Genomic DNA, 21,229 nt, shown 5'->3' with positions numbered 1-21,229 from the left:
AGGTCGCTGGTTCGCGCCTCGGCCGAGTCATACCTAAGACTTATAACATTGGTAAAATGGCGGCGCCCTCTGTTGGCTGCGACTGCATCGGCTCGCTACAACGGGTCAGGTGTATCGACATTTCGTTCTGTGTACATTGTTACAAAGAATGACAATACAAAGGAAATTATTATATTATTATTAATTATTGATTACTTATGTGGCCATCTCAGCTGACGCCAACATCAGGAAGAAGGAACAGGAGAAACTGCAGAAATACTAATGGTTAAAAGAGAAAGACCAGCTCAAACAAATGTGGAAGGAAGAGCCCAGTGGGTCCTCATGGTAGTGAGGCACACAGGACTGTAACCCCTAAACTGGAAGAGTGGCTTCAACAGATCCCAGGAACAATATCTGAAGCCTCAGTCCAGAAGAGCACAGTTCTAGGAACAGCTATGAAACTGCGCCGAACCCCCAAAACTCCCATGCCCTGGAGGACCTGAGTCTGAGGATGACACCAGAGGTGAGGAGGGGTGATTTATGCATTAATACTATCATAAAGCAGTAGCTCAGGAGGTAGAGCGCTCGTCTTGGGATCAAGTGATCCCGGTTCGAATCCCGACTCGTCCGTGTTACATGTCGAAGTGTCCTTGGGTAAGACACTGAACCCCTAAGACCCCCAATAAGCAGGTTAGCGCCTTACATGGCTGCAAGGCCGCTATTGGGAAATGTGGAGCACATTGTAAAGCGCTTTGGGAAGTCATTGACTTGAAAAGCGCTATATAAATGCAGATCATTTCATTTTCATTTCATAAAATAATGTGAATATTCTACTGTATATATAATATAGAATTATATATATATAATATGTATATAAAATTCAGAATGAAGTCGTCTGCGTCAGAGTGGTTCCGATTACCACACGACAGATGCAATAAGTGTAATGTGTAATCCTTCATGACATTAACACCTTATTAACACTGCAAAAGTGTGAAATTAGATCACAGTCCTCAGGAATTAAAGTCATCATTTACGTAGATGACAACTGTTTTTGATTGGCGCATTTGGATATTGCGTTGGGTTTGATTCACCCTGCACTCGTAGTTTTTCATGAAATGACTTGACACAGGATTAAATGAAATGAATCAGTATTAGATAAGGTAAAAAGTAAAAAATTGAAAACTAGGCGTGGCAAAGATATTGGCCCATTTTGAGTTAATGTCCCCTGCCCACTGCCCGATGATTGCTGGGATGGGCTCCAGCACCCACGCGACCCTACTGAGGATAAGCGGTGTAGCTAACGAGATAATGAGATGACATGAGACTTTATCCAACCTCATTTTTCTACGATCACAGCCACAAGTCTTTTTGAATAAGTTTCTATATGTTTTGCACATCTTGGAACAAAATATTTGCCCATTCTTCCTTAAAAACTGCACAATTCTTTTAAGTTTGATAGTGATCTTTTGTGCACAGTATTTTTCAGATCTTTACACAAGTGCTCTACAGGATTGAGGTCTGGACTTTGGTTTGGCCACTCCAACACTCCATAGTGTTAATTTTAAACCATTCCATTGTAGATTTTGCTTTATGTTAAGGGTCGTTGTCCTGTTGGAAGGTGAACATGGACCCCATTGTGAGGTCTCTTGCAGACTTCAAAATATTTTCTGCCAGAATCGCCCTATATTTAGTTCTATCCATCCTCCCAACAACTCTAATAATCTTCCCAGTCCTTGCTGAAGAAAAGCAACCCTAGAGCATGATGCTGCCACCACCATGTTAGACAGTGGGGATGGTGTTTTCAGGCTGATGTGCAGTGTTACTCTTAGGCTAAACGTAATCCTGTGCATTCGGCCCGAAAAGTTAAAATTTGGTCTCATTTGACCAAAGCACTTTGTTCAACTTATTATTAGTGTGTCTCCCCGCAAACGCCAAACGGGCCTGTTTCTGATATTCTTTCAAACAGGAATCTTCTGTTCCATGAAAGGTAGATGTATGCAGAGTTTGACTTATAGACTAATTATGCACAGATTGTCCCAGCTCATCTATGTATGCCTGCAGGTCATGGGCATAATTAGCTCAAGCACCCCCAAATTCAACCCAACCACGACGAAAAATTATAGCTTTTTAAAAACTCACATTTCCTTAATGAAGGACAGGATATGCTGAAATAAGATGAAAAACACTAAATAAAAAAAGTAAAACAAGACAAAGTTGTAAACAACAAAACTGCCTTGAAATGGCCGAGTGTATTTGATTCCTAGCACCGCTCCTCTTTGGCTCAGCTAGTGTGACTTGCGGCATAGCGGCAGACTCTGTGGAGGCTCCGGTGTATTACAGTAAGAGCATCTATACACAACTATTTTTGACTTTGTTATCATCAAACGGTATTAGTCCTCATTTTCTCTGCATTGAATCGAATGTAAGCATAATCAGCCTTGCTTAATTGTTGTGTATGTGTAAGCTATGCGTGTGGGTCATCATCCCACCACCAGCATGGACTATAACTTTTTTTTTCTGTTAAAGACCGATGTTCAGGTGAGAGTCTCTTAACCACAGTAACCAGAAAGAAATACACAAACCCTCCTCCTAATTGATTTGTTTATGGTTGTCAGTGCTACACAGTGGATCGCTTTGAAATAATATAATAATAGTAAGATGATGTTCACCAATGAGAAGTGACACTCTTCAACAGTGTTGAATGATCCTAAATCACTAAAATGAAATTAGTTTTTTTTTTCTAACCAGCCAAACACTCTTGGTGCTCCGCACCCTCAATGTTCTGAAAATAAAATCACCCTTACTGCAGGTCATCCAATGTGATCATATGCCTCTTGGTTGCTTCTCTGATTATTTTTCTCTGTATTTGGGCTAAAAGTTTAGAAGGATGCCCAGGTATTGGTAAGTTTGCAGTGGTTTTATGGTCTCGCCATTGTGATATAATGAATCGCACAGTGCTCTGAAGTAAGTGTAAATGGAATTCTTCTTGTATCCCATGCCTGCTTTTAACTTTTCCACAACTTTATCCCGAACCTGCCTGGTGTGTTCTCTGGGTTTCATAATATTATTGTCTCTTAGCCCATCACAGAGCAGATGCTTTATAACTGAGACTTAATGACACACAGGTCCACTCTGTCTATCATTGTTCGTCATCATTATCATTGTGAGTGGAGCTTATGTTTGTATAATATTTGAAAAGAAGCATTATCCACCTTTTATAATCAATCCCTTGCAGTGGCCATTGTTGGAATACTGTTGAGTGAAGATGACATCATAAACGCTCATGCTTCACCTAATCATCTATACAGTGCCTTGCAAAAGTAAAGAGTACGACAAATAGTTGTCCTATGCACAGATTTTCCCACCAGTCATGTACGCCAGCAGGTCATCCAATGTGATCATGGGCTTCTTGGTTGTGTCTCTGATTAGTTTTCTCCTTGTTTGGGTGGAAAGTTTAGAGGAATGGACAGGTCTTAGGGGTTTGATGCTCCCTCCATTTGATACTGTGCTCCGGGAGGTGTATAAATATTTTGGAAGTAGTCACCTAGGTCGACATGTATTAATCAGAAGTCCTTGGAAAAAGCCCTGGGTCAGTTGGCTGAGCTGAGAGACCAGGGGGCCAATATATTTGCAACACTTACTTTTCCTTTTTTGTTGTAAATATAAAATAAAAACTTAAACACGTTTTAATTACACTTCATTATTGTGTCTCAGATTTTTATTTCAAATTCGAGGCCTGAAATGTGGCAGTATGACAAAAAGGTCTTGGTGGAGCCAATACTTTCACAAGGCACTATACTTTAACAAGGGCTATGATGTCTATTTTATATCCGATTTGTATCTCACATCTTCTCAAGTGTTTGCATGTGTGAGTGTTTCTACGTAATGGCGCGTCATAGAAGGTTTAGTGTCACAAGTACACAAACACTGAACATTCCGACTGACTGCCCTTGAGCAAACAGGACATGACACAAAGTTCCGCTTCCAAGCTTAAACAAATGCACTTGGCGACCTACGCAATTAAAACATTGCTCAGAGGAATTCCCGACTCGCATTGTTATGTTTTTTTCCCAGGATTTTTCTTCTCTTTTTTTATCGTTGATTGAACGTTCTGAGGGGAAAATCCAGGAGAGGAAATCTAGCTTCACAATTTCAGAAATTCTTCCAGCATTTGACGCTGTGATAGTAACACTCCTATAAACATCAGAAGTCTCAAACAGATGTAAACAGAAACACAATTTAATTCTGTTTTTTTTTTATGCATGTTGTTGCATGCTTGGTGAATAAGTGACACATGGTGTCATGAACCAGAACAGGGTCAGGCCCCAAACGCGTGACGTTTCTCACAAAAGGCCTTTATTTTACGGGAACTGGGGAGTCATGCACGGTAGGCAGCAGTCTGGCTTGAAATTATGGGAAGCCAGAGGCCGACGAGATTTATACCAATTGCCCGAGTAGATATCGGACAGATGGGGTTGATACCGGACAGGACAGGACAGACAGGATTGATAATGAAACAGGATATCGAAATAAACTAGGACAAACTAGACTGAAATGAAAACTGGAGAGAATAATGAACAGGACAAAAGTAGACGTGAGCGAAACTGGAAATCAATATTAAACAGGACAAAAAATAGACGGGTACGAAACTGGATACAAATATTAAACAGGACAAAAATAAACGGGAACAATACCGGACAGGAAATGCCAACAGGAAACAGGACCGAGTCAAAACACACGTCTTGCTGGGCAGAGGTTCGTTGACGGACTGACAAAGGAAAAAATGAGAGCGCTGTGCTTAAATAGACAGAGAGCCAATCTGTCAATGAGCCGCAGCTGGTGCCACACGGGCGGGGACGATTGGGCGCCGTGGCAACCGTGACACATAGTTGTATATATAAAATCTTATTGAGGTAAAATATTTATTATATTTTTTAAGTGTGGAAAACATTTCTACTCTTTTTGTTTCTGATAAGCAAACACTATTGTTTCATTGTTGTTCACTTATGTTATAGCTATGACATATTTTATAAACTAAAAAGGAGACAAATACAATTGTCCAATGGATTTTGCTTAAAGTTTATCAATAAGACTTTTTTTCCAGACCCATATTGATACCCAAATCCTCATCACTACTAATGATAACAAGTACAAAAATATCCTTTACCTCTTTAAAGAATAACAGTAAAATCAAATGAAATCCCAACATAATATTTACACTTTGTCATGATGACTGATTAATTTCACCTGTCCCCGCTCGTTTGGCCCCAGCCGCTGCCGGCTTCCTGATTGGCTCCCTGTCCTACTTATGCTACGTCCTTTCACTCGCCTGTTGTCAGTCCGTCAGCGAACCCGTTTTCACAAGCCAAGCATTTTTGACTCAGACTCCCGTCGGTCCCGCCTTTTCACCCGGCCGTTCCTGATTTCCCCGTTTGTCTCCGGCTACGACCCGTTTTTTTTACCCCGGCTACGACCCATTTTTTTTACCCCGACCACGTTCTGATTTCCTGTCCCGGCTAACGACTAGTTTTTTTAACCTGACCACATTCTGCTCTCCCATCCCGGCCAACGACCTGTTTTTCCGTCTACTACACTACGATATCCCGCTCCGGAAGATCCACTTCCGCATTCGGAGCACGTTCCGATTCTGTGAGCGGCTTGCTTCCCGCGTCCAGCGAGCACCGGATCGCGGGCGCTGCCTTTTCCTGATAACAGGATATATATCTTAATAAACTTGTGATTGACGTTACGCATCTGGGTCCAACTTCCATTCTGGTCATGACACACTTAAAGGGACAGTGTTTGTTATTTAGGCCCTCCTAGTGGTATGAAAACAATATTTGCCAATAGGGTAAGATGTTTTTGCAGTAAACATTTTTGTGCATCTTATTTTGTTCTTTCGTAATTGGATTTTGCTTGTGGGAAAAAAATGCAACGGGGACCTATAAAAATGCTTATTAAATTGCATTTGGTATAAACATATCGCAATTATTAAAAGGACAGTGAGAATTGTTTAGTGCTATACAATATCATATAAACGTGCCTTTTTTAAGATACTCGTAGGTCGAGAAATTTATTTTACATAACATAAGGCTAACTTAAGGGGACCTGATTGTCCACCACTCCTACAGGTGCGGTTTGGTTCACTTTGAGTGTCTGTTGTTTGTATTCTTCCTTGTGCTTTGTAGCACTCGTTTTCGGTTGCACAACACAATACAGCAATATTTTGAGGTCAAATATTACACGGTGTCCTTTTGAATATTATTTTACTGCTATGTATTTGAAGAATTATTTTTATCTGATGGCAGAAATTATTTCTCACCTTAGTTTAAAATTATTTATTCTAGAATATGTTTTTAAAATCTTAGCTCGTTTAAATATGACTTAAAGCACTAAAACAATCCTTAAACATATTCTGCTGGTAGAATATTTTACTGATTTTATGTACTATTTGGGTGACATGGTGGCCGACTAGTTAAAAAAATCTACCTCACAGTTCAAAGATACCAGGTACAATTTCAGTTACGTATGTTTTCCACTGTGCCCAAGTGGGTTTTCTTAAAATATTTTATTTCCTAATTTTACTGTAGTTTATTCTAAGGGTTTTTTTAGTTCCATAAATAAGCAAACAAGAACATTTGACTTGTAATACACATTGTGTTACATTCTCATGACTGGAAGTCATGTCACATTTATTCGTATATAGTTTTTCATTACAAAGGTTTCAAAGAGCTGCACGGACCTCCATTACAACATCCCCTGATCTGAAACCTATATACACTCAAGAAAAACTCAAAAACCTCAGCAAGAGGAATGTAAAGAAACCTTGAGATGTCATGATTACCGATCAGAATCACCTGTGCACGCTCATTTGGCGCCAACCGCTGCGGGCTCTGATTGGCTCCCTGTCCCTATTTGGACCCACTCCTGTCAATCTCCAGTTGTCAGTCCGTCTGCGAACCTCTGTGTATACAAGGCAAGCCTTTTTCGACCCTGACTCTGACCTGTCCTGTTTTTGCTCCTGTTTGTCTCCGGATACGACTTGTTTTGTTCCCGACCACGTCTGCTCTCCCATCCCGGCTTACGACCCATTTTTGTTCCCGACTACATCTACTCTCCCGTCCTGGCTTACGACTCGTTTCCGCCCCCGACCACGCCTCTCCCAGTCTCTGCTACTGAAGATCCACTTCCGCGTTCGGATCACAATCTGAGTACGAGAGCGACTTGCTTCCCGCGTCCGGCGAACACCAGATCGTGGGCGCAGCCCTTCCTCTTTCCTTCAATAAAACTTGTGGTAAACGTTATGCAATTAGGCCCTGTTCCCGTTCTGATCTTGACATGAGAAGGGGTCACAAATGTGGTGATCACCCTTTCAGGATGACCAGGCTGCAATGGATGTTATAAGGGCATCAACAGACAATAGAACATCAACAACAATCATAAATAATAAGGGAAATTGTGCACAAAACAGTCCACTTTACAGCAATGACAAGCTTCCTGTCTCAAAATATCAACCAATGCAGCTGGTTCTAGATGATGCCATGCATCAGGTTCAAGTGCCGGCCCGATGGCTCAGAATGCATGCACCTGCAACATCCAGACTTGTGCTTCTTCCTCACTCAGCCACTGGAAAAGGCAATAAAACAATAGCATGAGGTCGACAACACTAATAAACTGTAGAATATAAGTTAGTCTTGAGTCTGGATTTAAACACATCCACTGTGGTTGCAGTTACAGTGCACCAGGGCCCAAATTAAAACTCTACAGATTTCTTCTTGGCTTTTGGAATCACTTGTCAGCCAGCGTTTTCCGAGCAAACGCTGCAAGCAGGAACATAGAAAGCAAAGAGGGGGCAAGTCCATGAAAACATTTGTATGCTAGCAACATAGCTTTAAAATGACAGAAGGCCAGTTCAAAGAAAACTAAAACTGGGCTAACATGATAACTTTCTTTTTCTAGTCAAAAGCCTCAGTGCAGCATTTTGCACCAGCTGCAAACCTCTGATGCCAGACATCGGGAGACCAGAGAGCAATACGTTACAGTAATTGAGACGAGAAATATCATATATTACTAAGCAGGAAAAATCTATTCTGGAAATGTTTTTATTCGTAACCAAAACGACAGATAAGGGTCAAATAGAACACGCACATTTTTGACCGAGTCAAAGTCATGACAATGTGTTGGACCAATAATCTACATCTGTTTTTTCAGGATTAAGATTCAAAAATAAGCATCCATCTTTTATCTCAGTCAGGTGGGCCTCCATCTCCATAATCTGAGCGGTTGACTCCAGATACATTTGAGTGTCATCTCCTTAGCAATAGAAACTAACTTGCGCTAATTTGCTTGGTTTACAATTAGGAATGCGAGTGCTTTCAAATGGTTAGAAGTCATAATTGAAGGCGACCTTTACAGCATTTACTGCTTGAAATTCCTCCCATGTGGACTGAAAGGTGAAAGAAAATGTCCTCATTGATCAGAGTGCAGCTGCAGCTCTGCTCAGGAGGCAACGCAATCGTTGATAATGAAGACGCGACCGCTTCCCTAATTACCGTAAAAGGGATGAAGCGAGCGTCAGAAAGAGGTTGCCGGGGAAAGAATTGGGTGCGATAATAAGAAACTGTTTTCATCTAATGGCAAAGCTGCTCTCTATCAAGTCAACATCAAGAAATGCATTAGCATGATGCATTATTGTCTTTATTATTGTAAGGGGAACATTAGGTGGACAGTTGCAGTGAGAAAAGCTCTCTAACGGAGAGTAACTACAATGTGCACCACCTTATACACCTTCCCAAAGTCCATATTATCCAGGTTTCTCCAATACACGTGATTAAATGGACAAAAATTGGGGATTGTAAGGTAAATGTAAACTTTGGACGGCCTCCAGTTTCCAGGTGGACCAAAACATTTTCAACGATAAAACATGAAGCATAGTTTATTTGTTAGTTCGTCAATGTTTTTGGTCTAACTGGAAACTGGAGGCTGTCCAAAGATGAGATTTACCAAAGTAAACGTATTCAGTGCCATTAATGGGTAAAGTACATTTTAGGTAGGCCCCGAAGTCTATCCTAAAAGGCTTTGGCTTCATAACCCCACAACCAGCGGTGGGTAGTAACGGAGTACATTTACTCCATTATATTAACTTTTTTAAAGTTTTGGTAAATTTTGTACTTCTATAAGTATTTTTAAATCCCTATACGTTTACTTTTACTTGAGTAAATTTGTGAAGAAAAAAACGGTACTTTTACTCCACTATATCGAAGTCGTTATTTCTTTTCTTAATAAAGCCCCTCCGGACTTCCGGTGGCGCAATGAGGTAGACGGCAGCAAGGAAAGTAGCTCTGACAAAAATCACTAAAGAGTAATGTAATACTTACTTGGAGAAAGACAGAAAAGGTATAAATTGTGACTCATATTAAAGACAAATTATTCAACAAAACATGGTCAAGAAGGGGAAACTTGTCGAGGAAAAGGGCGCTAAGGAGAAAAAGATCGAGGGAGCAGAAGGAATGGCGTCGATCGACGAGGGACGTGACTCGGCCATCCTCCACGAAATCCGTAAATTACGGCAAGAACACACTGAAGCAGCAAAGGAGAGCAAGATTGCGATGACAAGACTGGAAAAGAGCATCGAAGAACTTCTGGAGCGCACTGTGTTGCTGGAGCGGAGGGTGGAAAGCATGGAGGAGCTACATGCTAACACGGAAGAGCGAACGTCAAAACTAGAGCAATTAACGGTCTCCTTGCTCCAACAAACCACCAAACTAGCAACAAAGTGTGAGGACTTGGAGTCGAGATCACGACGGAACAACATTAGGATACATGGGATTCCCGAGGGTGCCGAGAGAAACGACACAATCGGCTTCATAACAAACTTTATTAAATCGAACATTCCGACAACCGAACATATGGATGTGCGCATTGAGAGGGCACACCGCTCACTGGGGAACAAGTTTCTAGGTAAAGCACTGCCACCGGCAATTATCGTACGTTTCACCGACTACATAGTGAAAGAATCCGTAATGAAAGAAGCATGGAAGCAGAAGACAACGTATGAAGGCAAGACCGTTTACTTCAACCAAGATTACACCACAGAAATCCAAAAAAAGAGGAAACAAGTAAGGGACGTTATCAAAAAGTTAAAGGAAAAGAACGTAAAGGCACAATCACCATATCCCGCCCAGCTGAAGATGTTTTTGGACTCAGGAATAAGAACATTCTCTACACTGATGGAGGCAGCAACATTGCTAAAAGAAATGGGGATCGAAGTGGAAGAGGACAACACGGAGACACTGCAAAAGATGTTGTCAAAGAACATTTGGACCACAGTGACCGGAATCGAGAGGAAGACAAGGGAACACCCCCATCATAGAAGGTGACTTACAAGCTCCTATGGAGCAAAACGAAGCCATATTCGGATTTGGGGAGAAAGAGTAAGGACCATATATGCCCTTTCTATTATAAATTCAATAAGTTAGAAGTAAGTAAAATACCAAGTAAAATTGTTATCTTTAAATTAAAACAATGTATGTATATATATTGGCATAGAGCTACTTTAAAATATTTAGTTAGTTATAACTATGGACGACGGTACAAAAGTTGTTCACGCACTGAGTGCATATTTCCAGGAGGGTAGCCACAACTCTCCAATTGGACTCTTGGAAGACATGGGTTTTTGTTTTTTGGGTGTGTTTTTTTTCTTTTTGGTGGGAAATTATGTGTGCTTGTCAATATGTTTGTTAGTAATTTGGTTTGTTTTGTCAATGGAGGTGTTAGTAGTTAATGTAGTGTTTCTGTATGCTTCAAAAATCAGTGAGACTCAATACAAAGCATGAGCAATCTAAATATTGTTTCATATAATGTACATGGGCTAAACCACCCCATCAAGAGAAAAAAGATATTGAATCAACTCAAGACATTGCAGAGCTCAATAGCCTTATTACAAGAGACACATTTGACCGAGATTGAACATAAGAAGCTAAAAAGAGAATGGGTGAACCAGGTGTTCTACGCATCCTATGGTAAAAGGAGGGGAGTAGCAATTTTACTTGGAAAAGGGGTGGCGTTTAAAGTCGAAAAAGAAGTGAAGGACAATCTGGGGCGATATATAATGATTATAGGGTCAATGGCCGGTAGGGAAATATCAATAATGAATGTTTATGCACCAGTTGAGGAAAAGGGGACTTTTTTTCAAGTATTAGCTAAAGTAATAACCAACTGTGCGAAGGGAATGTTACTTATAGGAGGTGACTTTAACACTGTACAGAATTGCAAAGTGGACAAGTATCCTTCAGTACATGGAACAAATACAAAGACGTCGAGGATGTTAAATAACATAACTAAAGAATTGGGATTGATAGATCCATGGAGAGAGAAGAATCCCCAAACTAAAGACTATACTTTCTATTCAAACCCGCATGGCAGCTACTCGAGAATTGATTACTTTTACATTTCAAGACAACATATGCATACAGTAGTAGAGTGTGGTATAGAGAATATTACTATAAGTGACCATTCTCCAATTACTTTGAAATTAAGTTTAGACAATGAACCCCATTTTAGGTATTGGAGGATGAATGTATCTCTCCTCTCAGATAAAAACGTAGTACAGGAAATAAAACGGTGTATAAAAGAATATTTCCAAATCAATGACAACAATGAGGTTTCTCCAACAATATTATGGGAAGGAGGGAAAGCTGTAATAAGGGGGAAATTAATAGAAATATCGTCCCGGCTGAAACGAATACGCTTAAAGAATCAGAAGGAATTGGAGGATAAGATTAAGGAACTAGAAGAAGAACATAAAAAAACACCAAATGAATCCAGATTACAGGTATTAAAAACAACCAGAAGCAAATTAGATGAACTTTTGACAAATAAAGCAGAAGGGGCTCTGCGCTTTGTGAACCAGAGATACTATGAAATGGGCAATAGAGCCAGTCGACTGCTAGCCTTCCAACTTAAAAAGGCCCAAACAGATAGAATTATATCACAAATAAAACATCCTATCTCTAAACAATGTTTAGTAAAACCCAAAGGTATAGCAGAAGCATTTGCAGATTATTATAAAGAATTATACAAGGACTCAGAAAATGACTTAGATAACTACACGGCACAAAACTTTTTAGGAAAACTACATTTACCAACACTAACAGGGGGGGATACATTAGAAATTATTCGCCCCATTACAAAACAGGAAATACAAGATACAATAAATAACTTAAAAATAAATAAATCACCAGGAACGGATGGATTCCCGGGGGTGTTCTACAAAAGCTTTAAGGAAGAATTAACACCAGTACTGCAGAAAGTATTTAACTATGCTCTAACAAAAGGAGATCCCCCCAAATCATGGTCGGAAGCCATCATAACAGTCCTGCACAAAGAAGGAAAAGACCCAATATTGTGTGAAAGCTATAGACCAGTTAGTTTACTTTGTAATGATCTAAAAATTCTTACAAGCATACTGGCAAAAAGAATGCAGAAATTTATAGCGAAATTAATTAGAAATGATCAAACAGGGTTTATTCCGGGAAGGCAGGGTGCAAACAATATTAGGAGGATACTAAACATAATTACGAGCACAAAATCTAAGACCCAACCCTCGATGTTACTGAGCTTGGATGCACAAAAAGCTTTCGATAGGGTGAAATGGAGCTTCTTACATCAATCACTTATAGCTTTTGGCTTCCCTCCAATATTTGTTGAATGGGTGAAAATTATCTATAAAAATCCGAAATCTCGTCTTAGAGTAAATGGTCACTGTTCAGATTTCTTTGAAATCAAAAGAGGAGTCCGGCAAGGGGATTGCTTAAGCCCACTCTTGTTTGCAATAAGCATAGAACCACTCGCAGAATCAATTAGACAAAATGAGCAAATAAGGGGGATATTGGATGAAGGAGGAACAGAACATAAAATATCATTGTTTGCAGACGACCTGTTGGTAATGCTGAAGGAACCTTCGTTATCAATACCACCACTGTTGGAGAGCCTTAAAATATATGGAGAAGTAGCTGGGTATTCAAATAATGAGAGCAAATCAATAGCAATGATGATATCAGGAAAATGTCCAACAGATGTGATTGAAAGGTTTGATTTTAAATGGACAAATAAAGGGTTTAAATATTTGGGGGTGACCATTACACCACATTCCACACAGCTGTTTGATGCAAATTATGGAATGTTGATAAAAGAAATAAGGAAAGATTTGGAAAAATGGGAAATTTTGCCCTTAAGTCTTATCGGCAGGATAGAAACAATCAGAATGAACATATTACCAAGACTATTATTTCTGTTTCAATCCCTTCCAATTCTGATCCCGGCATCCACATTTAAAATGTTAAATAAGTTAATAGCAAAATTCCTTTGGCAAAACAAGAAACCTAGAATAAAATACAAAACCCTGTTAGCTCCTAAAGAAAAGGGGGGCCTAGACCTACCCAATATTAAATATTACTATTGGGCAGCTCAAATTAAAGCACTCATCTTGTGGATTACTACAGACAAAGATGCGATATGGGTGGACATGGAGCAACGATCTTGTCCAAATATGCTGGTGGAATCGTTACCATACATATCAGTCACGAGGTGGAAGAAATTAAAAATCCAGAATGAATGGATTAAGGGAACTATTAAAACTTGGTCAACAATACAAAAAAAATTAAAAATATCAAGATCTGTGAATAGGGCTACCAAAATAGCGAAAAATCCAGACTTTAAACCTGGGGGTATGGAGGTAGGGTTTCAAAAATGGGCCCAAAAAGGACTGATGTTGATTACCCAAGTATTGGAAGCACAGGCAATGAAATCATTCGAACAACTCCAACAAGAGTTTGACCTACCCAGAAATGATTTTTACAAATATTTGCAACTAAGGCATTACCTCCAGAAACACGAGGAATGGGGGAAAATATGTAAGGAGCCAACTAAGGTAGAGGAATTATTAATATCGTATACAAAAGGACAATCAATAAAGGGGGTTATATCAAAACTATATAAAGCCCTGAGAATGGATCTCAGTAATGAGGACATGGCAGTTAAGGAAAAATGGGAACAAGAAACTAATGTAGCGATAAAAGACAACGAATGGGAAAAAACATTGAAAGAGGGACACAAAATAACCAACAGCCCGACATGGAGGGAGTTTGAATGGAAAGTAAAAATGCGATTCTTCTATACACCCTCTATCACTTCAAAATATAAAAATACCTCAAATCTATGCTGGCGTAACTGTGGGGGGGTCGGTGACTTTACGCATATTTTCTGGAATTGCCCTGTAATATTAAATTTTTGGAGAAGTATCCAGAGAGAAATAAAATTAATCACGGGCTGGGAGTTGCGGTTGGACCCAAAGGCTTACGTAATAGGAATTTTGCCAGAAGAATTACTATCTGGTCAACAGAAATATATACTAAGGGTAATGCTTCTGGTAGCAAAGAAAATGATCACAGTGTCCTGGCTGAAACCACAACCTCCTGACATAAAACAATGGAGAGACAAATTAAAGCAAATGTACATTATGGAAAAAATCACTGCAAAACTTCAACTGAAACTTGACCAATTTGAGAAAAGATGGAAGCCTATCACACAAATTTTACTTGATGTCTAAACACCTCCCCCTATTTATTATGTGTTTTTTTTTGTTTTTTTTTTTTTTTGGGTGTATATTTTGATTTATTATTTTATATATATGTGTATATATATATATATATATATATATATATATATATATATATATTTATGTGTATATATATATATATATATATATATATATATGTTTCTTTTTGTATGGATGTATCGTATGAACATTTATTCTTCCTTTCTATTAATAGTATTTTTTTCTTTGTTGTTTCTGCTGTTATTTATGAGTGTGTCAAGTGTATATATTTTGTGTTGATGTATGATGGAGGAATCAAACCTCTGTCAAAATTGGTGTGAGAAATAAAAAGTTAAAAAAAAAATAATAATAATAAAATAAAGCCCCTCCACGTAAGTACATGTCTGTCTGTCTGTTTCCGCTAAGGCGCATTTATTTTGACACAGAACTCCGCCAGGCTCTACCATGTTTAACCAATCAGACGTAGCAGCCTCGTCACGTGACCCTATACAACTTCAGTGGGGGGAATTTTGTTTACGGAGGAAACACATCGAAAATGTCGCTTAGCAATATCGACTATGAGAACACAGAAGAGCATCTCATCTCATCTAATTAGCTACACCGCTTATCCTCATGTTCCCCTTAAAAAGGATACGAAACACCAGCTACAAATTTCAATGCCTCCTTTGTTTGAGTTCATGAGCTATATTCTTGTTCCGCTTGCAGAGCCTGTTAAGTATTTGGGCTTTAAATGTGCTACTTGGTGCTACATGTGCTTCATTTATTTATTTGATTTATACCGTTATTTAATTTATTGTTTATTAAAACGGTGGCACGGCAGATGGGTGGTTAGCGCGCTGCAACACAGTGCAGAGGTTCAGGGTACTAGTCCAGCTACCACAGCCTCCCCATGTGGAGTTTGTATGTTCTCCCTGTGCCTGTGGGTTTCCTCCGGGCACTCCGGTTTCCTCCCAAATTCCAAAAACATCCATGTCAGGTTAATTGGCCGGTCCAAACTGTCCCTAGGTGTGAATGAGTGAGTGAGTTTTCTGTCTCTGTGTGCCCTGCGACTGGCTGGCTACCAGTTAAGGGTGTTCCCTACCCACTGCCCGAAGATTGCTGGGATGGGCTCCAGCACCCCTGCGACCCTACTGAGGATAGGCGGTGCTGATAATGGATGGATGGATGTTTATTAAAGCACTTGCATTTACATTAATTATTTTAATCTACTTTTAAATTAAATTTATTTTTTATTTATTGGATGGTCTTTGATAATTTGATGATCTGATTGGTTGTTAATGCCATGTATCTACAGTTACTCAGTAGTATTTTCACCATGTACAGTTTTACTTCTACTTAAATAATATTATTCTGAAGTAACATTACTGTCACTTGAGTAAAATATTTGGCTACTCTACCCACCTCTGCCCACAACAGTGAGCTCACCTAATCGTTTCTACTTTTCCGCTGTACAGGTTTACCTCACAAAGTCCAGACAACTTCTGCATTATGTGAAGCTTGAATCACGTCAAGGATGGAAACAACGGTTCCTGGGGAAGAAGTAGAAGTTGCCGACTGCCGCTGAACCGCGTTTCCTCTCGTCTGATCACGCCGACAGTGGGCTGATTCGAGGCGAGCGATGGACGTGGTCGACGACCTAAACCTCTCCTTTCTGCTGGAGCACGAGCGCGATAGCATCCTGAAGGTGCTGCAGAAGGACGAAAAGCTGAGGAAGCGAGAGGAGAAGCGGATACGGTAAGAACGGCGCTTCGGAAAATACATTCTTACCCCATTGCTCAAATCGTGTTTCCCTTGGCAACAGTATCCAGAGCACCAGAGGCAAAAAAATGTTACCAAATACATGGGCAAAAGGTCGAAAGTCCTAAATGTCATTCGGAGGTATTCGTAGTCCGGGAGGTCAGGCAAGGGTTTGGCACACCGAGTAGACAATAACTATGTGACATGGGTAATTGGAATGTGACGAGAAATGCAATGAACTAACAAGAAAACAAGGAGGTGGACGAGTCATGATAGTAGGAAAAAATGCTGGGATATCAAGACGAGTGAAAACAGCTGTGAGAAGGAAATTTTAACTTTAAAGTGTGTGACCGAATTATGTAAGGTCGAGGAAGAGGGAGAACATACGGAAAAACATAAGTCAGAGTGCAGCAAAATGACACTGCCAGGGGGCAGCAAGTTAAAGAGATGGTGGCCTGGGTGAAAGCAGTCATTTAAAATGTTGTTGGCTCTACGGCAGTATCGCCGGCCACCAATTTCCTCCAGACGGGGTAGGGAGCAACCGATTATTTTCTGGGCCTTGTTGATGACTCAGTAATATTTTCTAGACTAGTCTAATTATTTTTTTCATTCCTCCAACAGGAAGATGAAGAATGAACTGCTGGAGATCAAACGTAAAGGCTCGCGGCAGCCTCGAGAGCCAGAGGAGCGCCAGTGTGCCCGTTGCGTCAAAACGTTGGGCCTAATCTTCAACCGCGGCGAGCTATGCGACGAGTGCCAGCTGCGCGTGTGCAGCGAGTGCCGCGTCTCCACTCCAAAGCCGCGTCAGTGGAGATGTAACGTGTGCGCTAAGATCTCGTAAGTGGCCGCCCAGTAACAGCATGTCACAAAAGTGAGTACCCCCATCACATTTCTGCAGAAATTTTGTTATAACGTGTAATAAAACATCACTGAAGAAACATCGCTTTGACACAATGAAAAAGTATGTACTGTAAACCAAGGCTATGGCTTACTGAAAAGATATCCTATGATCTGATGAGACAAAGATTAATTTTTATGGCTCAGATGGTGTAAAGCATGTGTGGCGGCAACCAAGTGAGGAGAAAAACATGCTTGTGACATACCTAAAGTCAAGCACGGTTTTGGGAATGTCATGGTTTGGGGCTCTATGAGTGCAACTGGAATTGGGGGGTTGCATTTTATTAAGGGAAATACAAACTCAAGTATGTACCGTGGAATACTGGAACAGAGAATGATCCCTTCCCTCCAGAAACTGGGTTACAGGGCAATGTTCCAGCCTGACAATGACTTCAAATACAGTTCTAAGATAACCAAGGCTTTTCTTAAGGGATAAAGGGGATGGACTGGCCAAGCTTGTCTCCAGATCTAAACCTAAAAGAACATCTTTGGGGCATCCTTAGGCGGAAGGTGGAGATGTGCAGGATATCGAATATCCTCCAGCTGTGTCATGTTGTCATGGAGGAGTGAAAGAGCATTCCAGTAGCAATTTGTGAAGCTCTGGTGAAATCCATGACCAGGGGGATTAAAGTGGCTCTGCAAAGTCACAATATATTGAACTTTGGGAACTTTTACCTAAGGGTTCATTCACTTTTGTTAACAGGGGTTTACCCAGACATGGGACCAAGTCACACATGTGCAAGTCTCAAGTAAGTCTCAAGTCTTCACCTTCAAGTCCCAAGTAAGTCCCAAGTATTTTTTTCTTGGGCAAGTCAAGTCACAAGTCAAGTCCCGAGTCTTAGATTGCCAAGTCCAAGTCAAGTCACAAGTCATAAAAACAGCGACTCGAGTCGACTCGAGTCCAAGTCACTAAGTCTCAAGTCCCCATGTCTGGGTTTACCTACTAATGGTTATACATGTAATAGTTTCTTTGAGGGTAAAAAAAAATGTACGCTGCTATAAAATCTTTACACAGACTACCTTTCATTGTGTCGATGTGATGTTTTCATTGTTGTTATATTAAACATTATGTGCAGAAATGTGAAGGGTATACAGTAATATCTTGGTTATCGCGGTTAATGGGGACCAAAACCACCCGCGAAAAGTGAAAATCTGCTAAGTAGCGAGGCCCTTCAACAATGCTTGAAATAAATTTTATATATATATATATATATATATATATATATATAAATATATGGGCTCCAGCCCCCCCGCGACCCTAATGAGGATAAGCGGTACGGATGATGAGATGAGATGAGATATATATATATATATATATATATATATATATATATATATATAATTTTTTTAAAAATTATTTTATTTTATCATTATTTTTTATACCCGCGAAGCTCTGAACCTGCGAACGTGGAACCACAAAGTAGCGAGGTCCCACTGTACTCAATTTTGCCACATGCCCAACGTTCTGTGCATGTTTATATCCGTGTTCACGTTGGTTTAGGACACAAGTGTCAAACAAACGACCTGCAGGCCGGATCAGGCCCGCCAAGGATTTTAATCCGGCCCGTGACACACCGCTGTGGTAGCCCAAGACAAAAATAAGCTGCAGTCTTAAATATGTCTGCTCAATGTCGTCAAAGCCAGGCGCCACTCGCAAAGCAATTGGAGCTGTAGTTCTTCTCTCTTTTCCTTGCTCTCTCTCATTATTTCTCTTTTCTTTTTTAATTTCTCTTTGTTCTCTCCCTCTCTTTTTTTTCTTTGTCACTCTCTTTATCCCCTTTTTTTACTATCTTCCTCTCTGTGTTTCTCTCTTCTTTTATCTTACTCTCTCTTTCTTTATTTTTTTTAATTTCTTAATGTTCTTTTTTCTCTTTCTGTCTCTTTCTCCTATTTCTTCACCTGGCTTAAAACCCGCTCAACCGGGGGTATCCGACTGTTTAATTTTATTAAAAGCATTTCAATTTCTGCCAAGTGCTTTGAATGTCAAAGTGAAGACATTTAATGAAGCGCGGGTAAAAGGCATGAGTAACAATGACTACCTTTGGTAGCCAAATTCCTTGTCATCTAATTAGTGACACATGAATGAATAAACAAGATTTCCACTGTTCCCATGGAGTAAGATCATGGTCTTGGCAGAATTCAGCTCGGAAATGTCTTGGAAAAGTAACCCATTTTGTCGCGATTAAGACACTTGTCCCCAGCGGTCAATCTCAATTTACAACCGGAGCAGTCAATATTAATTACATTTGCATTAACAAATACACACGGGTGTGACAAAAATCATCATATATACTGATGCTTGGAATCTTTCTAACAAGTAGATGATTAAATATTTTAGCGTGGCAGTAGGTGACTAATTATTGGGTATAATTTTCTTATCGGGCCTAAATCTGTGACGTCAAATTCGGCTTCAGTCTGATAACTGTCAGCCCTAAAATTTTCTTGTACCCCTCCCTCCTTAGATAGTAACTAATGTTGGCATGTATAATGATTTATTTTTAATGTAGTAGTAGATGAAGCAGTAGCAATACTTGATCTCCTCTCTGTCATTTTGTCATGTGTGTGAGGGATGTGAAAGCTTAAAATCACAGCAAGTGTAGAGGCTGTTGTGATTGTATGGGATTCTGAATTTAGGTCAGTACAGTACATTGAGTTATGTTTTGAGAAAGTTTTGTTACAATCTTGTGTATATGTTATTACTAATTTAATTCATATTGGCTGCTGCGCTAGTTGATTGAAAATGTAAGGTCTTGACAGAGTCTGCAAACCAATGTCTTAATCATAGCACAATGTGCTGCTTTTCTGTGAGAGACATTTCCCTGCTGATTCTGCCAAGATCGCAATCGTACACTTTTGTGACAGTGGGAATCTCATTCCTCTATTCACGAGTGTCATTAATTAGATGACAAGGCATTTGGTTAGTAAAGGAAGTTATAGTAACTCCCACCATTTATCCACCTTCGTTGAATTTCTTTACTTTGGCATTCAGAGCTGTTGGCAGAAATCAGATCCCGTTACCACCCACCACTTGCCTTAGCGATGCTTTGTATCTAGCAAACAGTCGTATTCTTCTGGTCCGCACCAGTTCTAAGCCAGCTGCTAGGCCGTGCCCCCAGAGAGGGTGTACCGCTGCGTCAACGTGGGGCCTCTACATGCATCGCAGGGAGATTCGGCGGAAAGGTTTAGCACGTGTTCGAAGACGCCACAGGCGACAGCATTTAATTTCTAATCTTGGTAGAAAATGTCTTGCAAAAACATCTACAACCAGTTCAGGGTGTCCCCTGCCCACTGCCCGCGGATGGCTGGGATCGGCTCCAGCACCCCTGTGACCCTACTGAGGATAAGCGGTGCAGCTAATGGATGGATCTACCATCTGCTAGATATATTTTCTCATTTTATTAAAGAAACAAGAATAAATGTCTTAAAATAAATAAAAATATTACACCCAAAATAAGCATAATGTTTTGCCAGTGTGGTGGCCCCCCAGTGAAGTCACTCAAATCTTTCTCACTCAATTTATCTCTTATGCAGTTTTCCAGCATATTGGGGTACATCTCCCTATTGCTCTTTTAAAGGGCAATGGTCTGTAGATGGCTTTCTTTTACATAGGACAAAGCAGTAAAGCATGAATAACAGAAACTGTTTAAACCATTTAAAATGCAAGGCTGGGACGAATTTGGCAAGAATTTGACTAACAGCTTGATGTGTGTCACGTGACCAATGGTGCTTACATTAAACATATGCGAACATTCCATGTAAAAATTCAGATTAGAAGCTTTTTTTAATTTACCAGATGTGTTTTTATATTCTTAATAGTTTCTAAGATAGCCAGACTTTTGGAACACCCTGTATTGTCTTTGACACAAAACCAGGCTGGAAATCGGTACTTTTACACCTTTAAAGCCCTGTAGTGGTGGGAAGGAGCATTTGGTCTGTATACTATTAAAAAAAAATCATAGCTTGTGATCAAAATGAGCTAGAGACGCTAGAGAATTGCTA

The 21,229-nt window shown here is 40.0% G+C and overlaps 1 protein-coding gene across 3 annotated transcripts in view; it reads left to right on the top strand.

The window, feature by feature from the left end:
• The window catches only part of sytl5 (synaptotagmin-like 5), a 57,568-nt gene that overhangs the window by 11,453 nt on the left and 24,886 nt on the right, over window positions 1-21,229 (top strand). For all 3 annotated transcript variants that reach the window (XM_088352536.1, XM_088352537.1, XM_088352535.1), the window contains exons 2-3: window positions 16,051-16,330; window positions 16,955-17,170. In XM_088352536.1, coding sequence (XP_088208662.1) covers window positions 16,215-16,330; window positions 16,955-17,170 — 332 coding nt within the window. In that variant the 5' untranslated portion in view covers window positions 16,051-16,214. The remainder of the gene's footprint in view (window positions 1-16,050; window positions 16,331-16,954; window positions 17,171-21,229) is intronic.

The sequence above is a fragment of the Urocampus carinirostris genome, chromosome 14 (assembly GCF_059441175.1).
Source record: "Urocampus carinirostris isolate Australia breed hairy pipefish chromosome 14, RoL_Ucar_1.0, whole genome shotgun sequence".
In the NCBI taxonomy this organism is placed as follows: domain Eukaryota; kingdom Metazoa; phylum Chordata; class Actinopteri; order Syngnathiformes; family Syngnathidae; genus Urocampus; species Urocampus carinirostris.
This window is presented reverse-complemented; position numbering and strand designations above follow the sequence as displayed.